Source organism: Eubalaena glacialis, chromosome 3 (assembly GCF_028564815.1).
Source record: "Eubalaena glacialis isolate mEubGla1 chromosome 3, mEubGla1.1.hap2.+ XY, whole genome shotgun sequence".
Lineage (NCBI taxonomy): Eukaryota > Metazoa > Chordata > Mammalia > Artiodactyla > Balaenidae > Eubalaena > Eubalaena glacialis.
Window position 1 is genome coordinate 189508471 of NC_083718.1, and position 27567 is coordinate 189536037.

Sequence of the window (27567 nt, forward strand, 5' to 3'; positions counted from 1 at the left end):
ATCACCCGGAAATATGTTAGAAATGCACATTGCCAGGCCCCACCCAGCCCTACGATGAATCAGAAACTCTGGGGAGGAGGCTCAGATCTGTGTCCTACTCTCCAGGGGAATCGATGCTGGCTCAAATTTGAGACCCATTGGTCTAGAGATTACATCTCTCATCTCTCAATGATCCTCTGAGGCGGAATTATTGTCCCGTTTTATTAACGTGAGAACCAAGACTCAGGAAAGTTATGTAACTTGCCCAAGGTCACTCAGCAGGTAAGTGGGGGTGGGGAGGGGTTGCAGTTTCCACTGAGCCGTCTGCCTCGGATGGGTCTTCCCAGCCTGCATCCCTCCTGGACCAAGGAAGGGCCGGACGGTTAATCACGGGCCGGCGAGGGAGGGCTACTCCCATCAGAAGGCCGAGATTCTTTCTACTCACTTCACTTCCTAGAGAGAGGGATTCCGCGATTTCCTGGGGGCTGTTGAGTGTGCAGGAAACCCAGACCCCCTGGGGCTGGGCCAGGTTCTGTCCCCCAGCCCGCCGCCCACCCTGCTGTCTCCTGCCCTCTCTGACTATGGAGGGTGCCGGCTGCCTCAGAAGGGCCAGGTGGGCTGGGGACGGGGAGGGGCAGAAGTTCTAAAGCCCCTGGCTCTTCCCTCATGATCTTCCTCACTCAGGGCTGGGCCAGGTGGGCAGCCAGGCCGGAATGTGCGGCCACCCAGACCAGGGCAGAAGAAGCTTGCCTTGGGCCTCCCGAGGGCAGGGCAGGAAGTGAGAGGCAGGGCCTGCTGTGCACCTGCTCTTGGAGGAGAAGAAGTGAGAGAGGGAGGGAGGCCCGTGGGAGAACATCTCAGCATCTGAACCTGGGCCGCTGGGGTTCCCAGAGGGGTCCCCGGCCTCGTTCACCGAAGCCCACCGGGGTGAGTGTACAGGAAATTCCTATGAAAGACAGGGAGCCCGAAGAAAGACTCTTCCCAGAGAACATGGGAATTGTGGGAGCAGTGTTTGGCTCCTTGCCTGGATTTCTAGTCATTGGAGGTCGGAGGGGGTGGGGAGGGGACGCCGAGTCACAGATGGGGGTGGGATGTGTGTGGAGGGCCCAGCGGCGGCCTTCTTGGTTGTCCTCCGAAGCCTCAAATGTTCCTTCCCGAGGTGGCTGCCTTAGGCAGTGGTAGAACTTTCCTGAAGGGCAGCGAGAACCTCTGAGCTCAGTGCCTGGCTAGCTGTACGGGAGGGAGGGGCTGAGATTCAGGAAAAACCAGAGCCTGTCGGTGGGGGGGACTTCCCTGGCGGTCCAGTGGTTAAGACTTTGCACTTCCACTGCAGGGGGCATGGGTTTGATCCCTGGTCGGGGAACTAAGATCCCGCATGCTGCGCGGCAAAATAAATAAGTAAATAAATAAATAAATAAAATATTAAAAAAGGCAAAACAAAACAGAGCCTGTGGGACACAGGCCGGCAGAACCACGCTGGCCAGGGGTCAGGAGCCCCAGTGGCCACAGCTCTTTTCCTCACATGCATGTGATCTTGGGAAGATCTTTGATTCCTCTTGGCCTCCGTTTCCTCATCTGTAAAATGGGTGCCTCCCACTGGTTCACCTGACGACACATCGCTGTTCCCCAAGGGACTTCAAAGACACAAGTGGGCCCCACTCCCCGGATTCCGATTCGGTGGCGTCTGCAGGAGATCTGAGTCAGGACAGGGTTGAGGGCCCCGAGTGAGATGACCCTTTCTGCTCTGAAACGTCATGCCTGGAACACTTTGGAAAGGAATTAGACGGTCAGAAAGGCCTACTCTGGAAGGCCCCTCACCCCGAGGCAGCCCCGGGAGCTGGTGAGAGCAAGCCGCCTGCCCTCCTTTGCTCTGTGGGGCGGTAACTTCTGGAAGGATAATAGGCACGTCCGGCTGGAGCTTGGGTCACCACAGTAACAGCACAGGTGGCGCCTGCCGGGATGGACATTTGGCTTTCTTTGCACAGGAAGAGATTTCTTGGTGCTGTGTCGAGCAGGTGACAAGTGGCATGTTGGTGACAAAGAAAATCCCCCCACCTCCCGACAGAGGCTTTTGGGGGGCCTTTCTCTTGGCCCCCAGCAGCCTGCGCTCATCCAGTGCTTCCACCCAGGGACTCAACTCTCCGTAAAGACCCACACAGAGGTGACTGTTTAACGGCTGTCCGGACAGGTCCCCTTGGAGACGGAAATGGGCACTGTGATAATTTGTCTGGACAATGGTGCCACCTGGACGCTCCCAGGCAACCCGGACCTGTGGTCACCCTACAGAGGAACCACGTGAGAGAGGTGGGCAGGAGAGGGGCCACCAGGCGCCTCTCCAGGAGTGAATGAGCCCGTTTGGATGCCTCCCGGTTGTTGACACTAGACGGCTGTCTCCATGGCAACAAGGTCAATGGGAAACGGCAGCCACGTTGGTTTAATTTTCACTGTATTCTTGTTGACAGGAGTAAAGGCCCGGCTTCTGAATTCTTGGTTCAACTGGATAAAATTTTCATTAGATTTAGCTTCTCATATCCAGACACCCACATATGATTCAATTTCCCCGTCTCACCCTCAGCTCATTCTCCTACTGGTCCTGAGGACAACATTTTCAGAAATCTCATCTCGAGGAGTGCGGAGGCTGAGCGGGGACAGGATTGCGTGTGTGCGCGGGCACGCATGGGCTGTGTCCCAAATCCGCTTGTAATTCCTGGTTCTGAATGTCAGGGGACGTAGGGCATAAGACCCCCCTTTCCATCTTTTACCAGGAGGCATCGGCTTCGTTCCAACAGTGAACAAGCCCAGGGAAAGGCAGAGGGTCTGAGGACTTCTTCCAGGTGGGAGGGACCTCGGAGGTGAGGGGCGGGGAGAAGGGCTTCCCAGTTGGGAGCTGATTTGGGCCGCTAAGCCTCCACCAGCAGGAAATTCAGGCCACGTGGGGATGGAGCTCCCCGTACCTCTGCACTTGACCTCACAGGCAATCTCCTAGAACCTCTGTGGCATAAAAAGTGGCCTTGGCTGAGTGTTTCCGCACCGGCCCCGCTCACTGGGCCAAGGATGTGCATTGTGGAGCGATTTGAGTCTCGCAGAATCTCCTGATTTGCTGAGTGGCATTGTTACCGAGGCCGGGAATTCTTTGCTCTGTAGTGAGAGCGTGAGTGGGCTTGAAGTTCTCTGATTGTCTAGCAATGTTGGATGGAAGCCCAATTTGGCAGGGGGGAGAAGAAGCTTTAGCCATTCTCCCACATCTGGGAACCACGTGGGCTCTGAATTCTCTTCTCTTTTGGGCTCGACTGCAGCCTCTTCTCCCAGGCTCTGCCCAGGGTCAGAGGTGGCAGGAGTGACCACCTGTCCGCCAGCCCCTCGGGGCCACTAGCAGCGGGGGCAGGGGACCAGGGTTTTGGGTTCCGGAGGGTCTCCGTCTTGCTTTTGGGAGACCCTGGACTCAGAGGCCTCCGCCGTGTGCCTGGAGGTGGCGCCTGCACAGAGGCAGGCGCCCTAGAAAGGGGTAGCTGTCTCTCGGCTCCTACCAGAACCTTTGATTTTCAAAGAGAAGCTGAAAATCTGGAGATTAAAATGCTGGCAACAAATTCTAAGTTTAACAAAATCACCCCCCAGTGTGAGCAGGGCTGTGTCAGCTCTGGGAGGTGGTCAGGCACACCCTCCCCACCAGCACAGAGGGGCCCCCATCAAAGCTCGTAGAATTAGTGGATGGCAGAGTCGGAGCAGGGGATTCTGTGACAGCAGGGGGTGCATGGCGCCCAAGTGGTCCTGAGGGGGCAAGTAGCCAGGGAGCGACAGGAAATCAAAAGAAGTATTTCTCTTTTAGTTCTCTGATTTGGGGGACAAACCAGCTAAATAAAATTTAGCCCAAGGGAGAAAGGCACATTTGCAAAACAAGCCTGGATCCTCCCAGCAGAGCAGGAAAAGGAAGTAATCCCTATTTAAAACCAGCCTATCCTACTAAGTGAAGTAAGCCAGACAGAGAAAGAAAAATATGGTATGATATTGCATATATGTGGAATCTCAAAAAAAAAAAAAAAAAAAAAAGGAACAAATGAACTTATTTACAAAACAGAAAGAGACTCACAGACATAGAAAACAAACTCCTGGTTACCAAAGGGGAAAGTGGGGGGAGGGATAAATTAAGAGTTTGGGATTAACGGATACACACGACTACATATAAAATAGATAACCAACAAGGACCTACTGTATAGCACAGGGAACTATACTCAATATTTTGTAGTAACCTATAAGGGAAAAGAATCTGACAAAAAGAATATATATGTATATATGTATACATTTGAATCACTGTGCTGTACACCTAAAACTAACACACCATTGTAAAGCAACTATACTTCAATTAAAGAAAAAAAATCAGCCTTGCCTCTTCCTGCCTCTCCACTGCCTGCCCTCCCCTGTGCCAGGCTGGGAGGTGCCCGGGAGGCGTCCTAGAGAGAGTGGGAGATGTAAGGAGACCCACCCTGCCTGCTCCTCATCTCCGCAGCTCCTAACCAAAGAGACAAGCAAGATGGACAGGGGAATCCTCCCCAGGCCCTTGTGTACTGAACCGCCTCCCTCCTTGACTCCAAATCCAGCTGACACAGGCAGAAGGCGGGGCAGAACCTCTGGGCCTCACAGGCTTCATCCACTGATTAACGCCTTTGCACTTAGGGAAAGAGCTGCGGTCCTGGGCCCTGGGCCCACCACGGGGATGCAGATGTGCTTCCCTTTACGGGGCTCCAGGGTTTCTCATGACTTCAAGTCAGTAAGTGTCTGGCAAGACCCCATTATGTGCCTGACACTAACATCTAACTTTCAACCCAAGGAAACTTGTAGGGTTGGTACCATGTCTTAATCCAGAGTCTATGAAAAGACTTCACAGGGTCCTGAAACACCCAGAAGTGATACACCCTACTCTTTGCACAAGTTCAAGATCAGCATTGCCTCCGGTGCCAGCCTCACTTCCACACGGATCTGAGAATCAGCTGATACCCAAAGAGGCCTGTGGCTCCAAAAAGGGGCTGACCCTGATCTCTGCAACAGGGCTCCTTGGCTGGCTTCTCGCTGGAAACTGCATTAGGCTAGGATCTCTCAAAAAGCAGGAGAAACTTGCTTGTTAAAAAATTCAGATTCCTGGGACGTCCCTGGCAGCCTAGTGGTTAGGAGTCCGCGCTTTCACTGCCCTGGCCCAGGTTCAGTCCCTGGTCAGGGAACTGAGATCCCGCAAGCTTCATGGCAAAAAAAAAAAAAGAAAAAAAAAAAAAAATCAGATTCCTAGGGCCCTGCCTTTTATCAACCTGCCCCGGAGGTTCTGATATGGGCCACTGCTCCCGGCGCTGAGCCCATGTCTGTGCCCAGGCTCTGCGGGCCTTGAAGGACTGGCAGGGGGTGGTGGGTAGCGAGAGGTGGGGGAACCACAGCTGCTCTGGCTTCCCTGAGCCCCCGTGGTGGGCGGCCTGGAGGTGCGCTCGCTCACCCCTGACTCCCGGTCTCTCACTCCTACCCTGAGTCTAACTCCAGAGATGGGAACACTGGAAAAGGCTGCTAATTGAATATTTCTGGCCAGAAAGAAACCTTCCAGTCCTGTGTGACAACAGCTTCCCCTTTCCCTGCACTGATCTACCCCCCACCTTTCCCTCCCAACTCACGGTGCCCCTGCGAGCAGCTCCGTGGGGACAGCACCTATGCGACTTGCTTTGCAAGTGCCCCTCCATCACCCAGACTGAGACTTGAAGCACGCGTTCCTGGTCACGGGCGAAGCTGCCAGCCCCTCCACCTGTAACCGGCCAGGTGATGCCTGATCAGGACAGACCGCGTGGGAGAGGAGGTTCCCTAGGGCCCCCTTCTGTCTGTTCCAGCCCCCCCAATCCCCCTCCCCGGTCCAGAATCACAGAGCAGGTTCCCGGCACCAGGTCCACGGGCAGGGGTGGGTCGTGCCCCCTGCCCACCTGCTCCCATCCCAGCCTGGGGAGTGGGACGCCTCCGGAGAGCTCACGTCTCTGAGCCTCTCTGCTGCTGCAGGCCACCAGGTGGCGCTAGTCGACCAGGAACCGCTTTGGTGTGGTCCCCAGAAAGGAAAGCCTTTGTTGATTTTACTTCTTGATGTTCTATAATCACCAGGATGACAATCTAAGCAAAAAAGCAAAACAAATAAACACCGCCCCTCTTACTGGGTCTTTGGTCTTTGTCTGGAAAATGATGAAAAAACAACAGGCGCCTTGACACACAACCCGAGGCTTGGGTGTGGCAACAGTGAGGTCAGCCCCGGCAGGCGGAGGAAGGGCTGGGGGCTCTGGAGACGGAGGGACCTCACTGTTGGCTTAACCTGCGGGGTGAGTAGCTCCTGGAAGACGCCGCTGAGAACCAGCCTGTTCCTTCTGGTCTCCGCCGCAGCAGCCACGTCTCAGCAAGGGGGTTCCTGTCTCCAGCCACCCTGCCTTTGCCGGGTCCCCGTGGCTTGCTGTCCCGGCCTCACCGAGGCACAGAGGCTGTGCTCCTCCGGAGGGCGCACGGGGAGGGGCTGACACCCTGGCTTCTGGCACACATACAGGCTGCAGGAACCCAGGGACCAAGGTGACTGGGATAACTGAGGATTTCGGGGAGCTAGGGGGGCACACTTGAACCTCACACTCAACATGGGCTCCACCCACCATCAACATGGTCTTCATCACCTTATACTTGACTTGGTCTTTGCCCACCTACACTCAACATGGCCTCCCTCCCCACACTGAATATGGATGGCCTCCATCCCCGCACTGAATATGGATGGCATCCACCCCCACACTGAATATGGGTGGCCTCCATCCTCACTACCAACATGGCCTCCACCCTCCTCACACTCAACATGGCTTCCATCCCCACACTGAATATGGATGGCCTCCACCCTCACTACCAACATGGCCTCCACCCCTCCTCACATTCAACATGGCTTCCATCCCCACACTGAATATGGATGGCCTCCACCCTCACTACTAACATGGCCTCCACCCCTCCTCACATTCAACATGGCTTCCATCCCCACACTGAATATGGATGGCCTCCACCCTCACTACTAACATGGCCTCCACCCCTCCTCACATTCAACATGGCTTCCATCCCCACACTGAATATGGATGGCCTCCATCCCTCACTACCAACATGGCCTCCACCCTCTGCACACTCAACATGGCCTCCATCCCCACACTGAATATGGATGGCCTCCACCCTCACTACCAACAAGGCCTCCACACTTCTCCACGCACAACATGGCCTCCACCCTCACTACCAACATGGCCTCCACCCCCCTCACACTCAACATGGCCTCTATCCCCACTACCAACATGGCCTCCACCCCTCTCCACATTCAACATGGCCTCCATCCCCACACTGAATATGGATGACCTCCACCCTTGCTACCAACAAGGCCTCCACCCCTCCTCACACTCAACAAGGCCTCCACCCCTCTCCACACACAACATGGCCTCCACCCTCACTATCAACATGGCCTCCACCCCTTCTCCACACTCAGCATGGCCTCCATCCCTACTACCAACATGGACTTTATCACTTCATTCTTGACATAACTTCCTGCCTCACACTCAACACGGCTTCCTCAGTATGGCCTCCACTCCCGTATACTCAACGTGACTTCCGCCTCCTCCCCGTCAACGTGACCTTTACCACCTCATACTCAACCTGGCCTCTACCCCCACCCTTAACACGTCCGCGCCCTTGTGCTCCCATGACATCTACACCTCTCACTCCATGCGATTTCCATCACTTCATACTCAGTGTGCCCTTTAAGCCTCAAACGTGAGGCTCACTGCAGTCACCTCAGCGCCACACCTGCGTGCCCCTGCCTGCTCCCTCCTCCATGCTGCACCGCCAGCCTCCCTGCCTCCCGTCTGTCCCGCACGCTCCTCCAGGCCAGGGGGACAGGGAGCCTCCCGACTGTTCGGAGCCTGGATCTCCTGAATGTCTAGGCACTTGCAGGCAGAGCCATGTATTCTGCTCTCAGGCCGTCTGCTTCTGGCCCCTCAGCCGGTCCGGCCTCTTGGGTTTGTCTTCCTGAGGGCAGGGCCTGGGCTTTTCCCCACCTGGCAGCCTCCGCAGGGCTGGCACTGGGCTGAGCTCAGGGCAGAGGTTCTAGAAGCCTGTTCTGGTTCGGTGTTGGTGGCGCAGGAGTGCCCGAGGGACCGTCCAGCTGGTCTTTGCCAACACCGCTTAGCACAGGGCTTGGCAGGGGCTGAGCGCTCAAACTCAAGAGAGAGGACCGGTCTTCTGGCTCCGATGCAGCCCCGACACCTACATACTTTGTGTCCACGATGTCGTTTGACAGCCACGGGGCCGCAGGAAAGGGCCCACGATCACTCCCGCCTGAAGGAGGGCGGTGCTGCTCAGAGAGCTGGGGTGACCTGTGCTAGGCCGCTTGCTGGTCAGAGGAGGAGCTGGGACCCCCCCCTCCCCGCTCCCAGGTCTGTCCTTCTACCCATCCCCCCGCCCTTGCTGCTGCTTCACCCACTTTCAGGGGGAGGGTCAGGCACTTGCTCTGGCCCAGACGGTGCCGGTGTCCCCACCTGAGCGGGGGGAGGGGACGGTGGTGGTGCGTTGAAGGGCTCTTGGAGAGAGCCTTGGGGCTGGAGGGGCTAGAAAACTGAGCCCTGCCCCTGCTGACTCACACGTGCGTCCCCGCGCATGTCCCTGTGGGTGGTGGGCCGTGTGTGCATGTGTGCACTGAGGTGTGCACAGACATCGGCATGGGGGCTCCCCAGCCAGCTCTCCTGCTTTGCCCACCCAGTGCCACTGAGGCCCTGGGACTCCTGAGCAATGACAGAGGGGCTCCAGGAAGGCAGCGAGAGCAGAGCCAAGCCCAGAGGTAGCCGGTGGAGCCGCCAGTGGCCTCTGGGCCCAGGGAGGCCTGCGGGGAGGCCCAGGCCTTGCTGGGCAATGCAGGGCCACCTGGCCGGCTAGGGTGCTCCAAGTGGAGCCCCAGGGAGAGGGGGACAGCTGGGGAAGGGCTAAGAACACAGCTTAAATCTCACGCCCTCATCCCTCACTCTGGATGGAAAAACCTCACCACCTGCTAGCTGGGAAGCGGCTAGCATCCCGTCCCCTCGTGGGCTGCCAAGAAATGGGGCAGAGCAGAAAGCCGCGGCGCTCAGAGTTGAGGGTCCACTCCAAGGGAACTGGCTCCATCTGGCTCCCTGAGGGTGGAGGGTTCGGGCCACCGTGGTTTGGGGCGGCCGAGGAGCACTGAGCAAGTTTCCCGCCAGGCTGGCGGGACCGAGGCACAGAGCTTGTCTTGCCCATCATTCTTCCCACTCAAGGTTGACCCGGGGGGAGCGGATCCCACCTACCCAGCCCCCGCTCGCACTATGGCAGTTTGCCGGGTCCAAAGCGGGTGCTCTCTCAGACCGGCTGCGCTGGAACACACCCTGGAATTTCCAGGATGAGACGTGCTGACCTTTAGATCATGTTCACTTGAGCTCTATAAACTCCAACCCTCAGACGGACGGGACCCGGGGCAGTCATCCTCAGGCCTTGAGCTGAGCTGAGCTGAGCTGAGCTGAGCAATTCTCAGATGAGGCCTTACAGGAGGCACCCTAGGCTGCACTTGGCTCTACTCAGCCCTGAAGGACTCACATGCAGAACCCTATTCCCCAAAGGAAGTTAGGATGGTAGTGCTTAGAAAAGACTATACTTCCCAGATGCCCTTGCCAACGAGGGGTGACCCTATGACCAAATTCTAGCCAATGATATATGAGTGGAAGTGTTGTGTGCCACTTCTGGTCCCCGTCCTTAAAGGGATGAAGTTTGCCCTCCACCTTCTCTTCTTCCCTTCCCACTGGTTGGAATGCAGTTATGATGGCAGGTGCTGGAGCAGCCATCTTGGACCACATAAAGAGAGCAACGCCCTAGGGATGGCAGAGCAACCAGCTGGAAAGAGCCTGGGTGGCTGATCTGACCCCTGACACTGTGAGGCTGCCCTATCAACCCTGAATTTCTCTGTGAAAGAGAAATAAGCTTTAAGCCACTATTCTTTTTGTCTTTGTCACAGCAGCAGGACCCATATTCTAAATACCATAGAGGGGACTGCAAAAGACGGGAAGCATTGTTGGAAATATACCGGGAATTCCTATCAGATATCTTATTTTTTTCCCCTTGTCTTTGTGTTTTGTGTTCTGTTTTTTTTAGTCTGGAGGAGGCATCCCTCAGTTTGCAGGTTGAAGGACTAAAGGGCACCCCTGCAAGAATCGAGGTGGGGTTCTTGGAATCAGTCTGGCTCAGAAGTTGGGGTCTGTGGGATCTCCCCACCCCATCGTCACCAGGTGAGGCAAAGGCTGAGGAGCAGAGTCTCACTTCACCACGGATAAGCACAACATTTTGATTAAACCACTGACAACTCTGCTGCAGGGCAGAGAAATTTGGAAACATCAGGAAGTCAACCTGTGAAGTCTTTGAAGGAATGTGATTTATGTGAAAATGTAATGAAGCTAATGTGTTTGGCTCCAGCGCTGGGGTGGCACGCCTGGTTGTGGAACCCGATCTGATGCCTTCCTGGCTCCTAGCGTACCTCTGCTTTCCCCGAACACGGGTAGCTGGTGCCCTGTGTGTGTTCCAAACCCAATCGGCATCTAAAGCTTTAACCGGAGCCGTATTTCCCAGGCTGTGTTTCCGGGCTGTGCATGTCTAACTAGAGCCACACACACACACACACACGCACCCTGAGTGACTGCACGCCGCTGCTCTCGCATCTGGACACCAGAGACCCAAGTGTGATTAGCTTTATGGGGTGTTTGTTGTAGTTTTACATAATTTCCTTGATGCACTGCAGACTTTTAAAAGGCGTTCACAGTTCCCTCCAGTTAAGCATCAGAGGACTGAGGTCTGGTTTCCAGCCCCTGGAGTTCATGGCTTCATCCCCTTGCCTGCTGTGGAAGGTGGCATTCCTGTTGGACTCAGGCAGGCTCCTGTGTGGGAGGGGGACTTTTCCCAGGCGGGGCCGCTTCTGAGGATAGGGGCTGTTGTGAGGGGGTGGAGGCAATGAGGTGAGAAAAAGGAAGCAGCTCAGATAAAAGAATGGGGACAGCAAGGGGCCACGGGGTGGCTTACAAAGAAAACGGCCATCGGTGTGTGTTGAGAGGCGTTAGGAGGGCCCAGGCAGAGCCTCTGCCTGTGGTGGCCACCTTGAAAGGTATCTCTTCCCTCGGGAACATCCCCTTGGCTAATCTCTGGCTAGCTTGGTCTCTGGAACCTCCCAGGACATGGGATGAAACAGTGGCTTCAGCGCCTCGGACCCGGGTCTGCAGAGGCCCAGGAGCCAAGCTGGGTACCACAGAGGTGGCTGGATGCTGCTGGTCTTGGTACAGAGACTGCTGGATTCTTTCTCTCACTTTCCAGAAAGGGAACTAGGGTGCTGAGAGGGTGAGTGATTGGCCTGAGGTCACACAGCGAAGCGGTCACAGACCCAGGCTGCGCACCTGCAGCTCCTGGCTGCCCGGACTCGACTGGCCTGGCAGGGGGGTGCCAGTGCCAGCGGTTATCAGAGCCATTGCTCCCACCCAGCCAAGGCTCTGCCAAAAAGGAAGTGTGGGCAGCTCTGGGGGAGGAAACCCAAGGTCAAGTACAAGCCCTGCACATTTAGACACCAGGGAATGGAAGGTGTGGGTGGGCGGGGCGCAGAGCAGGACCCAGCACCACTGCCCTGTTCCTCAGCCCTTGGCCTGGCCTTGGAGGGGTGCCACTGGGCAGCTCCGGCTCTCAGGCTCTGGACACTGGGGGCCTCTGTCAGGTGCTCGGGCCCCTGTGGAGAGGGGATCAAGCTGGGCCCAGCCACGCTTACCCAGCCCCCTCACAGATATTTACAGAGAGCCTTCCACGTGCCAGCACGGTGCGGGGCCCCGAGGAGCGGCAGGTAGGAAAGGTTCACGGGAATTAGCTGGGATATTTCCCAAGTTTCTGGGTGTTCCGCAGAGCTCTGAAGAGGCTTGCGTGTCCCCTTCTGGTTAAGGAGGCTGACTTCATTCTGATGTTTCCCTGGGGGTCTCGGGAGGCCCGGGGTGCTGGGGCCTGTGGTGGTGGAGTCCTGGTTGGGTGGTCTGGGAGGGCCAGTGGAAGAGGCACTATTTGGGCTAAGGGTGGAAGGATGAGGTGGGTGAGCAGGTGAAGGTGGGGGAGAGCCAGGCGGAGGGAAGAGTGACGGCAGCTCTGCTGGAGGGACCAACCGTCAGGAAGCCCCAGGAGGGCAGGGGCAGCGGCGTGGGGTCCGCAGGTGGATGAGCTGCGGGCTCACCCAGGAGCTCATGCTCCGTCCTGAGGGCACCAGGTGGCTTCAACAGGGCGGCTCCGGTCAGAGCTGCAGTTAAGGAGGGTTCCAGCGGGCACAGCCTGAGCCTGGAAGGCCCTGGGCCTCCTGGCTTTAGTTCCTGGTGGCGGCAGCAAGGCCAAGCTGGCTGGAGCCTCCCCATGGGCACACGGCTCAGGAGGACAGCATGGGGGTGGACCTCAGCCTTGGGTCCAGCCCCCGGGCGGGCTGGACCATCAGCCTATTGGGGGTCCGCTTCCCTACTCAGAACCCTGCCCCTCCTGACCCCATCTCCAACCTTGTGGCTGGTGGGGGGATCCTCCAGTCTGAGCGCTGAAGGCTTCTCAGGACGAGCTGGCCACCGCAGGTGCCATGTGGCCTCAGCATGGACACTCAGTGACCGGACACTAACTGTGCCCAGGAAAGGACATTTCAGCTGCTCCCTGGACGTGTTTCCTCCCCGCAGCCCGACTTCCAAGGGGGCCACAGGTTCTGACGGCCCCGTTGACCTGCTCCCTGAGGTCCAGTATGATGACAGGTCTTTGCCCTGAGCCTCAGAGATCAATGTTCCGGAACCCAGGGCCCTGCACACTGGACGGCTTTCCCTGGCTCTGTTCTCCCTGAGCCCTCCGTCCAGGCAGCAGGAGAGGCCACCCCCAGCGGCTGCCCGTGGAAACCAGGCACCGGCCATGTCCCGGCTTTCTGGATGTACCCGGTGTTTTGCATTCAGAGATCTGCTCCTGACAGATGCTCCCGACAGCATCACTTTGCTGACGAAATGCAGCTCAGGTCCCATTATTTGTGTGCTTCCCTGTCTGGGAGCCAAGGGTGCCCCGTGTCCAGGAGCAGATGGGCCAAGTGCAGGAGCCTGGCCATCCTGGCCGTGGGCCACAGGCCTCTCCCTCCCCGGACTGCCACCACACTCCTGTCTGCGGCCTGCAAGACAGAGGTCCCAGGCGCTCTCCACTCTGCTCCTCGCTCACGGGTTTTGTGCTCTGGAACCCACTTTTCTCATCTGTAACATGGGCTGACATCTGGGTCCTGGTTGTCGCATAGGGAGCCCCCGAGGACCGGGTAGAATTGGGCAGGGTCCTTGTAAAAGCTAAGTTCACTGTCATCCGAGAAGAATGGGGCTCCCACCCCCGGATCCCCAGGCCACGGGGGACCTCTGGCCCTGCCTGGGTGACCCTGGCCAGGTCGCAGTGCAGGACCTTGGCTGGCCGGCCGCGCCTACTCACACATGGGCTTCAGCTGCCCGATGAGCTCCTCCTTCGTCCATTTCGCCCACTCCTTCTTGTCGGTGTTGATGGAGCAGAGGATGGGGCCGCAGGGCTTACCGCAGTCCTCGATGGCCGGGACGTTCAGGTAGTGCACCAGGACGATGTCGGGGTTCTGGGGGGAGAGCACAGACACTGGCAGCATGAGGGTGGTACGGAGCCCGCCCAAGGTCACCCCAGCAGGTACAGACAGGCTGAGCATCTCCACGCCGGGCTTTCTCAACCTGGGCACCACTCACCCTCGGAACCAGATCATTGTCTGCGGTGGGGGACCACCCAGCAGCACCCCGGGCCCTCTGGTGAGATGCCATTAAACCCCGCCCCCTCCCCCAAATCTCTAGACATTGCCTGTTACACCCCGGGGGACAAAATTGCCCCCCGTTGAGACCCACTGCTCTACACGTGGGCGGATTCATGTGTAACTAAGGACCACACACGAAGTTAAATGTATCTCTAGCCTCATGTCCCGGACCTACGCCCACAGCTGCCCCAGCAGCACCGGCCCCTGCTCCGCTCCTTACATGCACCTCCTCACTGCAGGTCCCTGGACGTCCCTGACAGGTATCACCACCACCCTCTTCTTAAGGGGAAAACAGAGTTCTTAGAGTTTAAGGCACCCGCATCTTTTTTTTCTTTTTTTTTTTGGCCACCCTGCGTGACATGTGGAACTTCCCTGACCAAGGATCGAACCCATGCCCCCTGCAGTCGAAGCGCAGAGTCTTAACCACTGGACCACCGGGGAAGTCCAAGGCACCCACTTCTAAGGGCTGGATGCCCCTCTGCCCTTCAGCCTGTGGTCTCCCTGCACAAGCATCTCTAAGCATCGCCCAGGAGGCAGCTGTCACTTGGAACCTCTGGAAACTCTTCCTTGGAAATCTCTTTGGAGCTTATGAATGGAAAGAACTCTCTCCGTGAAGATGGTGAAGGCACAGTTTTGTCCCCAAGTGGTTTTATTGAAATGGGGCAGCCTCTTGCCATCAGATCCAATTCAAGGTGACCTGCGTCGCTCTCCGCCCACCACCAGCTCTGATAGCAACACACCAAGGGGGCCTCTGTGGGGCATCAGCTTCACTGCAAAGAGCACAGGCCCTTCCGTGGCTTTCCGTGGCCCCCCAGAGGGTGAGGCTGTTTATTGGGTCGTGTCAGGCCTGACAAAGTTGTTGTTAAAAAAAACAGCCATGTCACTTTATAATGCATCTGAATAAACGCAGAAAAACCTCCTACCCCAATCAGAAAGTATTTCTTGAACCGTAAGGAAATGTATAATAATATATCAAGGTGCTGCCGGGAACTCTGGAAAAGCCACTTGGAAGGTCCCATCCTGTGCTATTTGCCAGATAGGTCTCCTCGGCTTTTCCCTCTGGATACCCAACCCGGAGTCCTGGGCGGGCACGAGGACCCCGGCACGGAGGAGCCTGGGTCTGTGGTCACCTTTTTGGATCTGATCAGAGCAAGAGTAATACATGAATATGTGACTCAATCAATTCATTAATAAATAAAGACTCAAGACGACTCCATGACCGGTGCAGGAAAGTACACTGGTATAATTTTAAAAGATTTTCAATAAGGGTTGAAACATAGAGTTTTTTTTCTTGCCAACGCTCAGTTAACCGGGAAATTAAATCAACACGAACAGGAGCTTTCTCGTTAATGGCAGCTTTTCTGGATTGCGGTAATCATGCTCCTTAATAACAATGATAATCCCTGACATCGGCACGGCACTTTATTCTTTTCAAAGCACTTTCTAGCCATTAGCTGATTTGGTGCCCATGCAAGCTGGGGACGCGGGCTAGGCTGGGCAGGGCAGGGCAGGGCAGGGCGCTTTCTGTCTGCAGTGAGGAGCCCGAAAGCCCAGTGAAGTTGTGACTTGCCCAAAGCTGTGTGCCTGGCAACGGACGGAGCTGGGGCTGGAAGCCACAGTTCTGACTCTGCTTTCAGGTCCTGCCAAGACGTCTGGTGGCCTCTTTTTGCCCGGTCTAACTGCCTTCCCATCTCATATTTAACTTCGTCCTCGGAATATGCCCAAGAGGCAGGTGGGCTGGGTAGATCTGCCATGCCCGTGGCCTGGATGGGGTAGCCCAGGAGAGGGGGAGCCATCCTCCCTGTGTCCCAGCCCTCTGTTCTTCCTTCCGACCAGCACACTGGCCTCCCCGGGCTGGGGGCTCCTGCCTGAGTCTGTGCTTGGCCAGACGGCAGCATTAGCCACTGAACAAGACAGAGCAGGGATCAAAGGGGTGCAGGGGCCCGCAGGCCACTCAGGGCTTCCTCTGACCGCAGCCCCTGGAGCAGGAGCCCAGCCCTGCGGGAGGAAGCCAGGATGCCAGATGTCTGGGAAATGAAAGGTCCGTAGCTTCCTGCCCCACTGCCCCACTGAGAGCAGCCTGGGCACCTGGAAAAGCCGTGGGAAGCCAGGGCAGTGGGAGGGCAGGTGGGGGCCTGGGAAGCAAAGGGCACCGAAACCCCCAGAACTTGAGCTCCTGCCCTACAGCACCCAGACTCTCCTCTCTCAGGAAGTCCCATTCCTTCCTTCAGGGTCCAGCTCCATTTCTGCATCACCAGCCTCCACCTACTCTTTGAGGACAGGTACAAGGCTTGCTGCCTCTTCCTCCAGGAAGCCTTTCTGGATACCTCACCCTCTGTACCTCCACCACAGCAGGGTGGAGATTGGGTAGAGATTGTCTTAATAGTCTGTAAGCCTCCTTTATCTGCGCAACCACAGGGACAATGCCCGGGGCCTCTCACAGCATCTGGCAACGCCTGCTGCTCATTTCTTTTTTGTAGAGTTGAATCAGGCTGACTTTGGATCTTCTATCCTTACTCTTCCCAGACTTGTGCTCAGCTGACACCTGGCTTTGGTTTTCTGTGTCTTCGAAGGGCAGGGCAGCTTCTCTGAACACAGGGTGTTCGTAGGAAGCTAAGAGGCATGCTGGTTCTTAACCTTTTCTGGGTCTAAGGCCTCTGAGAATTTGATGAAGGCTGTGACTTCTCCACTCCCAGCCCGGAAGAACTCCCCAAGGCGCATCAACGCTGCATTTCGGGAGCGCACAGACCCAGTGGTCTGTGGACGCCACATCTGTAGCCAAGGACTTAGGGATTCAAGATCCACTGTGGCCCCTTTCAACTCAGGGAATACGCCCAACACGTACATCCCCTTCCCAGGAGCCTACATCCTGGGCCTTGTGCCTTGATACAATTAGAAGAAAGCCTCAGTCCCTGATGGGATCAAGGAGGCTGGGTTTGGGATTCGGAAATACAGAAGCAGGCTGCGTCATGCTTTATATCTTTAACACAAATTCCATCCCAGGGCCTGGAGTTCCTGAGGCCGAAACTCCTGAGCTGAATTTTAAATAACGGCTTCCTGGCTTGAGGCTGGTTTTAAGACACAGAGTGATTGAGGTATTTTTGGAAATTGGGGGCACACATCACTTCTTGGCAACGTTGCGGTTTTATTCACTAGTTGTACATTTTATTGGGTGTTTCTGGCAGAAAAATATATTAGGTGTAGAGTCCCAATGTTTCAGTTTCATGGGGGGCTCATAATATTGTCAGATCCTCAGGGAGTGCGGAGCTGCCGGCAGGGAGGGGCAGGCTGGCTCCAGGGGACACGAGGACACCCCCCACCAGACCCACCCAGACTCTCGGTTCGGGACGGCTGTGGAGCCAGCCTGCCTTCACCCCCCGCCCCGGGCTGACATCCTCCAATGGCTCCCTGGGGTTTACCACCCACGTCAGACTTTGCAGGTCGCAGGGCTCATCCAGAGGCTCCTCCCCGGGCTACGGAATGTCCATGAAGATGCAAGAGGCCATCCCCGTGAGGAGAGGGTGGCCTTGGAAATGATCCCCCCGCCAAATGTCCAGGAGGCCTGTCCAGTGTTAGAGGCCTGGGGGAGCCCGATGGGGTGGCTGTGGAGGGGAAGCTGTGGATAAGTGAACGTCTCAGAGAACTTCCATAACTTTCTGGAAAGAGCCACGGACGAGGAGACCCCCTCCCTCCCTTTTGGTACCTCAAGCTCTTCACCTGTAAGAGGACACAGCCTGCCCCCCTCCCCTGCCCGCCATCAGGCTGCAGCAGGGGCCACGATGGGGCCTTGGCGAGGTGCGAAGTCCCATCCGTACAGGGTCCCGCTGTTCTAACTACTAGGTGTCACCAAACCCCAAAACAAACAAAATCCTGGTGTTTTTCCGGAGAGCAGGACCGGAGTCAGCTTCTAGCAGGCAGTCTACCCACTTGTAACACGCACTTTCTTGCTGACAGTCCGTCTGCCCCGACGTTCCTCTAACTGTCGTGACGCCCCTTCCTCTCCAGGCCTCACAGCTGGGCCTTCGTGCCCCAGCTCCCTTAGCACCCTCCTCCAGCTTCACGGCCTTCAGCCCACCACGTTCCAAGGGTTCCTCGATTTCTCCCTCCAGCCCCACCTCCCTGCTCTGCTCCAAGCTCACCTGTCCCACTGCCCATCGACAGCTCTTGTTGGGACCTCAAAATGCCCCCGGCTCACGTGGCCCAGCCTGACGGCCGCTCCCCACACCTGGCCCACCCCGGGCTTCACCCAATGACCAATGGCACCACCTGCCCTCAGCGGCCCAGGTCAAAGCCTTTCTCCTCGCTTCCTCTCCCTCCAATCCATCCATCACCAAACTCTGTCAATTCTCCCCCTCAGGTAAGCCTGCCCCACCCACTCAGCCCTACATCCCGCCGAGATCACCCAGTCAGAGCCGCTCCCCCTGCATCTCCTCACTTCCTCTCTCCCCTCCCTCCCCATCCCTCTCCCAACCCCAGCAGGCCTGACCCTCTGATTCTGGCCCGAGAATGAACCCCACACTCCTGACACGGTCACAGAGACCCGCCATCTGTTTTCCTCTCCGGCCACTCACGCTCCCCCTGGCTCCCCCGGCTCCTGCCACCCGCGTTCCCCAAATCTGCCGCGTGCGCTCTCTCCTGAGCTGTCCTCTCTGGCTGGTGGGCTCTGCGCCACCCGTTGGCGTGAACCTCAATGCCACCTCCTCTTGGACACCGTATTCAGAGACCCCCTCAGACATGGCGCCACCCTGCCCCCGCCCAGGGCCCTACTACCTTTGCATCCTTTATTTTCTTTACAGCACCCACGCCCAACTCTCATTTCTGAGCAGTTTCTGCTGGCTTTGGCCTGTTCTCCCACCTAGAAGCGAGAGCTCCGGTGGCCGGGCTCTGTCTTGCTCGGTGGGGGGGGGGTTCCTGGAGCCCAGAGCGGGGCTGGCACACCAGAGATGCTCTGCCCACCTGCTGAGTGCTGAGGTGGGTGACAGCTGAGCTGCCCCAGGGGTGCTGGCCTGGCTGGGGCAGGTGGTATGGGTCCCTGGAGACCTCTCCCCCCCCCCCCCCAGCTATCCTTCCTGAGGGACAGACGGACTTGTGAGGAGAGGACAAGCGGCCTGGGAGGGGGAGGAGGTGTCCTCCCCCTTGGAAGGGGGTGGTGGCACCTGAGAGGCCCAGGAGCTCTCAGCCCCTCTGCGGGAGGCTCAGCTGGTCCTCAACCCAGCTCCTTCTCAGGTTTTATTTGGAAATGTGAGGTTTGGACTTGCTATCGACCTAGTTCCAGGCTGCGGGGCTGCCAGGCAGAGGACTGTGGGCTGGAGCTGGTGGAAGGGCATCTCTGGGGGCCGAGTTAGACTTTGTCTCCTAGGGCATCTTTTCCAGTTGGAGCCTTTCACCTGAGCTGGGGGGACAAATGGGAGCCAGGAGAACAAGCTGGGGACCTTTACATTCAGTGGCACAGGAGGGGTTGAGAATGCTCCGTAGAGAGAATGCTGGGCTAAAGTTAAACCAGCGCCTTGGCTGCAGGACTTGTCAGAGCCTTGGTGGCACCCCGTGCAGGAGGATCTCTCGGTGGGCGTTTTGTGGGCAGGTTTTCCAAGCTTATGTGATCTTGAACCTGAGCACCTCTTGGGACCCTAGTGTTCTCTGGAACACAGTTTGGGAACCTCTGAGAGAATTCAGAGCCCAGGGAAAGCACCTCTGGCAGCTGTTGGAAGACAAGGGCCCTTAATGGTTCCTGGGTCCCTTTCCCCTGGGGCCCCTCCCTGGCCTGGCCTGAGGCTTACCGGGCGTTCGAGCTGCTTTCAGGTGACCGCCAGGTTTCTAAGGAAAACCCTGACCGACTGGGCGCACTGTCTCCACAGCCCTCTCCTCCCCAGAGCCCCCCTTTCCCAGCAGCTGTGACTATAGTTCTTCCCCGACCCGGGGTGGGGTGTGGGGCTTCCTGTTGGAAAGACTGAGGGGCTCAGGTGAGAGGCTAGGGCGGGGGACTCTGTCTCCCCTTCACGCGTGGGCCGTCCTTCCTGATCTGGGTACCCTGGGCCGCTGGGGTCCCTGCGGGCAGGCCTGGGACCGGGGCTGAGCGCGTAAAGGTGGGGTAGGAGCAGGCAGGAGAAGGGCACGGGGGCTGGTGGAGGGGGCAGTGGATTTAACCTTCTTAATGACAGTGACGGGGCTTTCAGGAGGGGAGACTGAACGAGAAAGCATGCCCGTCTGCTCCTCCGCCAGGGTTAGCGCTGTCATGCGGTGTTAGTGCCGGTGCGGCCGCGGGTGGCGGGGGGCGGTCGGGGCGCCAGTGGCGGCACCTGTGATCCAGGTTAATCCGCAGCAGCTCTTCCCGCAGACACTACAGATTTCTAGACCCTGGTGCCCGGGGCGAGGCGGGCGCAGCAGCTCAGGGGAGCAGCAGGTGGAGAACGGCTGCAAGGTGTCTCTCTGACGGCTCCCACGAGGGGGAACCGAACTCAGTCCCCCCAGCCGTGGCAGAACCCGGGCCTGGAGGGCTGGGGCAGGAGGAGGAGGTGGAGGAAGGGTGGAAGAAGGAGAGAGAGAACGAAATAGGCCAAGGCGCTCAGCAGAGAGACGTGGGAAGCCCAGGTTGGTGGCAGCCAGGGTGGATGGGGGTGGCACAGAGACTGGGGGGGGGGTGGCCAGGGATGCCAAGCTTGCCCCTGGAGAGCCCTGACCTCCAACCTGGAGGAGACGCCCACGGCTCCTGTGGCTTCTGGCTCTGAGAGCTGAGGGTTGAGGTGCAGGAGCGCTCGCGGTGGGCAGACGCTTGATCTGGCCGAGCCTTAGTGCCTGCTCTTTGGATGGGGGAGATGAGTACAAATGGCCTTAACCTTGCTGGAGAGAGCGGAGGCAGGTAAGGGGCTCAGGAGGCAAGGGGCCTGACCCACAGCCGATCCGAATGGGCGTTCTGTAATCTGTTACGGGTTTGCGATGCAGGCGGAGAGGCGTTCCAGTTTGTGGAGGCGGGGCGAGGGGAAGCTGAGCCCTGCACCTCCTGCAGCTCAAGCCTGCTCCAGGGTTTGTACCACAGACCCTGGAATGGGCTGAAAGTAGCGCGATTTCACTGGAGACCCAAGTGGCCCAGAGCAAGAGCCTTGGGGAGATCACGTCCTCTCGGCCATGGCCAGCGCTGGGCACCAGGTGGCTGGATGTCGGGGGTCCTGCAGCCCCAGCCCAGGACCCTACCCTCCGCTGGGAAGGAAGAGGCAGCTTCCCTTTCTGTGGAGTAAGCAGGACAGTGGCGCAAGAAGTGGTTAAAAATGCAAAAAGATGTTGGTTTTGTTAAAGAAAAATGCAGCTGCAACATCTGTTTGACTCTTGTTTGCAGCTTCATCAACGCTAAGCGTTCAATAAATCAGGGTGGCATGGTGCTCCGTTTCTTCTGTGGCTTGGTCATTAATCTCATGCCAGTTCTCAGGAAAAATGAAGGAGAGAGGCTGTGTGATAGTGAAAATGTATACATTACCCAGAAAGTCATAATAGCATGTAATAGTGGCCACACACCTCCCCACTTGCTGCCGGGGGAGGGGGCCGGGTCTGCGCACCATCAGCCCGGTGGGGAGGGAGACAGAGAGTAAATCAGCATCGTTTGCGCCGCAGGCCCATTCTGTGATTGCCTTTGTCCTATTAGCATCATTGATGCAGATTCTGAAAGCCCCACAAGCCTGATCTTCAGAGGCAGAGCCTTCCCAATAACCGAGGGTCGGCGCCCATAAAACAGGAGTGCAGAGCAGGCAGAAAGAAGGGCAGGATTTATTAGGGAATGAATAAATGATGATACCAGGCAGCTCAGGGCTGGGGGTGTCACCACACTGCAAGGCAGAGAAAAATCCTCTGGCCTGGACTCCAGCTGCCCTGGGCGGCCTGGCACCGCTTCGCCGCTCTGGATAAAGGCACGAGGTGGGGCCGCTGTCCCCATCAGGTCTCCTGGGGTCTGCGGGCCCCTGCAGCCTGCTGTCCCCCTCCTGGTTTGCTCTTCCCCAGCTGGGGAAACTCAGGTGCTCCCATGACCAAGTCCACGTTTTACGCCATCTCGGGGTGTGTGTTGGGTGCTTCTCAGGCGGCAGGGCCGTGCCTGTACCCCAAGCGCGCACCTCCCACTCCACTGGGCGCCTCTGTTTGCAAAGACTGCTTTCTGAGTGTCAGCTGTGTGCGGGTCCCCCCTTCAAGCCCCATGAAGCTTTCCTCATTCACTCCCTTCAACAACCCACAGAAGCAGGTGCCATTGTTACGTATCTGAGGGATGCAGACTCTCATGCTCAGGGCTCCACAATTCAACCCAGCCCCAACCCCCAGCCCGTATCACTGCGCCTACCTTCCACTGGGGCCCTGGGGCTCTGAGGGAACTCGCCAGACGGTGGATGGAGAGTTGTGTGCCCAGCCTCGGTGCCCTGGGCATCAGCGGCCCAGTTAGCATCTGTGCCAGAGTGAAAATGGGTCCAGGGAGCCTGTGGGGTGCGGGGAGCTGCTGGGAAGAGGGGTGGGGCCGGCCTGTGAGCTCTGCAGGGCAGGGCCAAGGCAGCAGAGCCCCTGTCTCCACAGCAAGGGCCTGCGGGGGTCAGGACACCCTCTGTGGTCAGGCAGCGCTGTGGGGTGAGGGCAGGGGTAGCCGCAGCTGAGCACCTGGCGACTGGGGGGGCAGACCCAGGTCCCCAAAGTTGGGGCCTGTTGAAGAAGCAAGAAAAGAGGGAGAGTGGGAAACAAAAGAGGCACCCCGGAGCCGCCAGTAATAGGCAAAACCAGCTGTCAGCTGCACGCTTCCTGGGAGTCAGGCCCCCATCATGGGCTGGGTACCAGATGCCCTGCATCACGGGCTGGGTACCGGACCCCCCGGTGCAGTCCAGCAGGGCAGGGGACCCAGACAACCTCCTTGCTCCTTTGCCAGCGCTCAGCAGGGCAGGGGACCTGGGGGGGGGGCGATGCCTGGGAGAGGCTTGGGGGGCTCACACGGGGCCTCCCCTCCTGCTCCAAGTGGGGGCAGAGGCCTGCAGCCCCGGGGGAGCTCCCGTGGCCCCTCGGCCGGTGGCCCTCATTAAGCCCACGTACGCACCGGAGGGAGTCGGGGGCCGGCAGCCCTTCCCCGCTTCGGAGGGAGGCTGGGAGACTTAATTAGTTAATGTGGATAAAGTGGTCTGAAGATGAAAAACCCTGGGTAATTGCTGAGTGCTACCGCTGCCGCCACCGCTGTTACACAATTACCAGAATTTTCCAGTCATGGGAATATAGTTAAACAATTTCCACCTGGTGTGGGCTTCCGGGAACCCCGCCGGCTTAGGGGCTGGCCTGCTCGGTCCTCTTTAACCCACAGGTGATGTAGGAAAAACACACTAATTGTGGGAAATCACGTCTGTCACAGTCTCGGCCACCTGGGGACCGCTGCAGTAAAGAAGAATGTGGCACTCGCCCCGAGCAGATAAAGACGCTTGGGCTCAAAGAGAAGCCCAGGATGCCGTCCATCCAGACTTTCTGGAAGCCTCTGAGCAAGTTCTACCCAAAGGCCCCTGGAAGGTTAAGCCATCCTGGAGGATGCCGCTGGGGAGAACGTTTAATGGTGCAGTGGGAACCCGCTGCCCCCCACCCCGTACCTGTGGGGCGGGATGTGTGGGCACGTTTTTGGATGGACAAATGGAAGCCAGGAGATTCACACTGGCTCAGGGCCAGGCCTTGCCTTACTTAAAGTCATTCTGCATGATCTGGGGGAAGAAATGCCCAATAAAATCTCCACATTTGCAGATGACGCTAAACTCTCCTGGGTGATGAAGCGCCGAGTCATTTGCGATCGGTCACGAGAGGATCTATTTAGTGGATGCAAAGTGACAGATGGAGCCCAGTGTGGGCGAAGCGCAGGGCAGTGTGCTCAGGGAGAGTAAAACAAATTGCCTGTGGAGGCTGGTGGGGCTGAGCGGCCACCCATCAACTCAGGAAGACCCCTGGGGTTTCTGGAAGCCACTGTCCAGAGTCGTTGCTGGGACCAGGAAGGACCAAGCCCGGAGAGTCCGACACGAGGGCTCTTTATCAGAAAGCTTGATTTGGGGCTGCGAGTGCACGGGAGAGGGGAGCATCCCTCGAGGAGGGGTGGATGGCCACGGGAAAATGAGATAAGGATTTTTCTGGTCAGAAAGACAAAAGCCGAGGGGAAGTGTGGCTCAAAGTCTCTCAGGTCAGAAAAAGGAGAAGAAGGTGAACGTGTGTTTTTTTCCTCCAGCTCCCTGAATACTAAGAATATGGGTCTCCCCTGGAGCTCAGGGAGTCATTTGTGGCACAAACTCTGCACAGCGGGCCGGTAACGTAGGAGACTCATTACCCCCAGGGAGAAATGGGCTGAAAAACAGAAATCGATTTTTTTTTTTTTAAATGGGCGACATTAGTTCCTGGATGGCTGACCTGTAAGGAGTTGTGGAAGGAGGTCAGGATATTGGGGGTCATCTCTCCCTGGAGCCCAGTTGCTGGAGGTATCATGATGCTCAGCGCCTCCACTGGGGTGGATCCAGGCTGGGAGTGTCAGCCGGGGTGTTAACTGCCGGCTGTTTCCTGCTTGCCAGGCACTGGCCAGGGACACGGGCCCCTGTCGCCCTGCAGTTGGCAAACCTGAGCCTGGATGAGATTCCTTTTCTGTCTCCTGTGTCGTCTGCTCTCACCTTGAATTCATTTTTGACATATTAGAAATCACTGCAAGAATTGTTCCAACCAACCCTGGGATAAGAAGCCTTGGGCCTTTCGCTGGGACGTAGAGCTCGAGGGAAGGAATCGTGTTCAGGGTGGGCAGCCCTGGCCCAGCAGGATGGAGCGTGGGGCAGCTAGGCATTGGGTGATCAGCTGTCAGAGGGCTGCAGTCCCCCTCTTCTGACCTCCTCTCCTCTCCCAGGAGTCAAATCTACGGGCTACACGACCCCCCCCCCCACTAGCCTCACAGAGGCCCTGTTTATGGCTTAGACTGGCCATGTCCTCCTGGGAGGCTGGAAGCCAAGCCCACGGCCGTCCCCTCCCTGCCCCTCCTGCTCCAAGGACGCGTGCACCTTACGCTTGTTCCTGCAGCTGGTGTGCCTGCTCAGGACCCTGTCGCATTAGGCAGGGGGTCAACCCCATCAGAAGACAGTGGCCCCAAGCGGTCATCCAGGTGTCTCCAGAGTGACTGACGTGCTCTGGAGCCCCTCCTGTCTATCTGCTCCTCACAATAGCTCTGGAGGAAGCTGAGCACATGCCACCATCCCCACCGGCCCCATGAGCCCCCTCTGACTGAGAGGTGCCATGTGATCTGCCACCTGGCTAATGGGTGGCAGAGCTGAATGTGGCTCTGGTGCGTTTGGTGCTCTCACGGTAAGAGCATCCAAGTGTTCTTTAGGGAGCAAGCCATCCCTCCCTGACTCAGTCCAGGGATGGAGCATGTGAGTCAGGCTGGCCAATCGGAGCCCTGCATTCTTTGGTCCATGGGGATTGGCCATGAGTCCCAACCAGAGGCAATCAGAGCTAATGGCTGGACCTGGCTGGAGCCCCTGGGGGGCAGGGATGCTCTTTCCTGCTGGACCTGAACCTGAGATGATGAAGCCTAGAGCTCCTGGAAGCCATCTCTTGCCAGCACATGGAGTCCAAGAAGGAAGCCACGTGGAGGAGGCAGAGCCCAGGGGAAGAGACTGTAAGCCTCCATGCCATTGACTGAGCCCCTGGATCCAGACATGCCTGAAGCCAGCCCACCTCAAGACTTTTCAGTAACTTGAACACCCAAATTTCCTCTTATCCTGAAGCCAGTTCAAGCTGAATTTTCTGTTGCATCAACAAAGAGATCTAACTCCTAAACAGACCATATGTCTTCCTTTTGCTAAGCCAACGCTCTCGCCACTACACAATTCAGACTGTCCTCTAGTTACAAGAGCCACCATCACTATGGTTACTGAGAGCTACCAGTTATTCAGCACCTGTATGTTCCGGTGCTGGGTGCTAAGTTCTTCACAGGCCTTAGCACACTGAACCTGCATGAAGTCGCACTGGGGATCATCATTTCTGCTTTACACATAAGGAACATGAAGGGAGAATTAAGTAGCCCACCAACCACCCCGCACCTTGAGCCCAGGTCTGTCTGATGCTAAAAGTGACGGTGAGGGAGAGTGGTCCGGAGTTGTGCTCTGGAGACCACTGCCTGGGTTTGAGTCTGAGTTCTGCTGCTTCCGAGCCATGAGCCTTAGGCAAGCACATCTCAGTGCCTCAGTTTTCTCATCTGTAAAATGGACAGAATAATAATACCTACTGCACGAATTTGTTGTGAAGGCTAAATGAGATAAAGCATTTGAACAGTGCCTGACACGTGGTAAACCTTCAAAACTGCCAAGTATTCTCATGACCGACTTCTGAAACCAGTGTTACTCTGTCTCACAATATTGCTACAGATAATGTTTCCCTAAGATTTTTGAGGACTTGTATGTGGGACAAAACCAAATTGATTCAGACATTGCTTGTTTGAGAAGTGTAATTCTTAGACAGGAGCCCATCGAGGCAAAGGTAAGGAATTCTTTTCAAACGTTGGAGAAGCATCTTTATCTCCAGTGGATGCTCAAGCCATTGGAGGGTTTGAATGAGCTAACACTGGTCATTCTTGTCCAGACAACAGGATCCGAGACAATTCTCGGCTACCTTCCAAGTGCCGGAAGAGAACAAAACCACATTTCTCCAAAAAAATTTTGTAATTTAAGTGTCCATGAATTCAAAGAGCTATCTACCCCACCCCCATCCTGCCACGTCGCCGGAATGTGCGGGATTCTCCTGGCCCACTGGGGACATTTCTGGTCCTCGGCCAGATGATTCAGGTGTCAGATGACTGGCAGGTCTTCGAGGAGCCCAGGTCTTTCAAACTCTTCTCTGATCATCACCGCTCACCTCCTCATCAGGACACTTTACATATTTTAATTTGTGCGGGAAAGATCTTCAAGGATCCTGCAAATCACAGGACTTGAACTGAACTCGTCTGCATATTCCTCTCGGAACAGAGGATGATAGAGGTGGGAGGAAACTTTGGGATCATCCAGGCCAACTTCTCCACCTACTTCCATTTCCAGCTGGGAAAACTGAGCCAAGAGAGGCTGTGGCTTGTCTAGTGTCTCCCAGTGGACAGGGAGAGAGTGAGGACAGGGGACACTCCCCTACCCCCTACCCTCTGCTGGCATCCTAGCTCTGCCCCTTCCTGGGGTTCGGAACCACCTGAAGCCAATGGTTGTACCACCCTTGCTTCACAGATAGGACGTGCAGAAGGCCAGAACCGGTTCTGTTCACCCACGTGGCACTCACAGTGAGGCTGGCTTCCCCGTCATTGCCCTTCTTTGCAACCTTGACTGTGAATAGGCTCTCAAGATCCTCAGTGGGCTGGAATGTGGCCCTGTTCTTATTCTTTAGAGCTCGTGCTTTCCGTTCAGCATCTTCCCGGTGCTAGCGATGGCGGGGCAGGTACGCTAAGCAAGAAAGTCTGGGAGGCTGGGACCTGCGCCACCCTCCCCCTGTTCTGGAGGAGCATCTGGGGAGCCCCTCCACTAAATCCTATTAAAGACATAAACCCCAAAGCTCTCCCTTGACTGACAAATAGGCCGACTGTGGAGGCAGCAGAGGATGAATTGTGCCCGACCCATAGAGCATCTATAGGATTTTTATGCTCTGACAACTGTAACGGTGAGATTCCAGCAATTGTTTTAGAAGGAATCATGATTATATTGGGCCGTATGTTTTTTTAATGTGTTCCCCAG

The 27567-nt window shown here is 57.0% G+C and overlaps 1 protein-coding gene across 3 annotated transcripts in view; it reads right to left on the reverse strand.

The window, feature by feature from the left end:
- CAMTA1 (calmodulin binding transcription activator 1) overlaps window positions 1–27567 on the reverse strand; it is an 898980-nt gene that overhangs the window by 96830 nt on the left and 774583 nt on the right. The window contains exon 7 of one of the 3 annotated variants that reach the window (XM_061187140.1): window positions 13501–13654. In XM_061187140.1, coding sequence (XP_061043123.1) covers window positions 13501–13654 — 154 coding nt within the window. Of the gene's footprint in view, window positions 1–13500; window positions 13655–27567 lie in introns of those variants that run through there. The other 2 variants (XM_061187133.1, XM_061187142.1) reach the window with 2 other exon arrangements.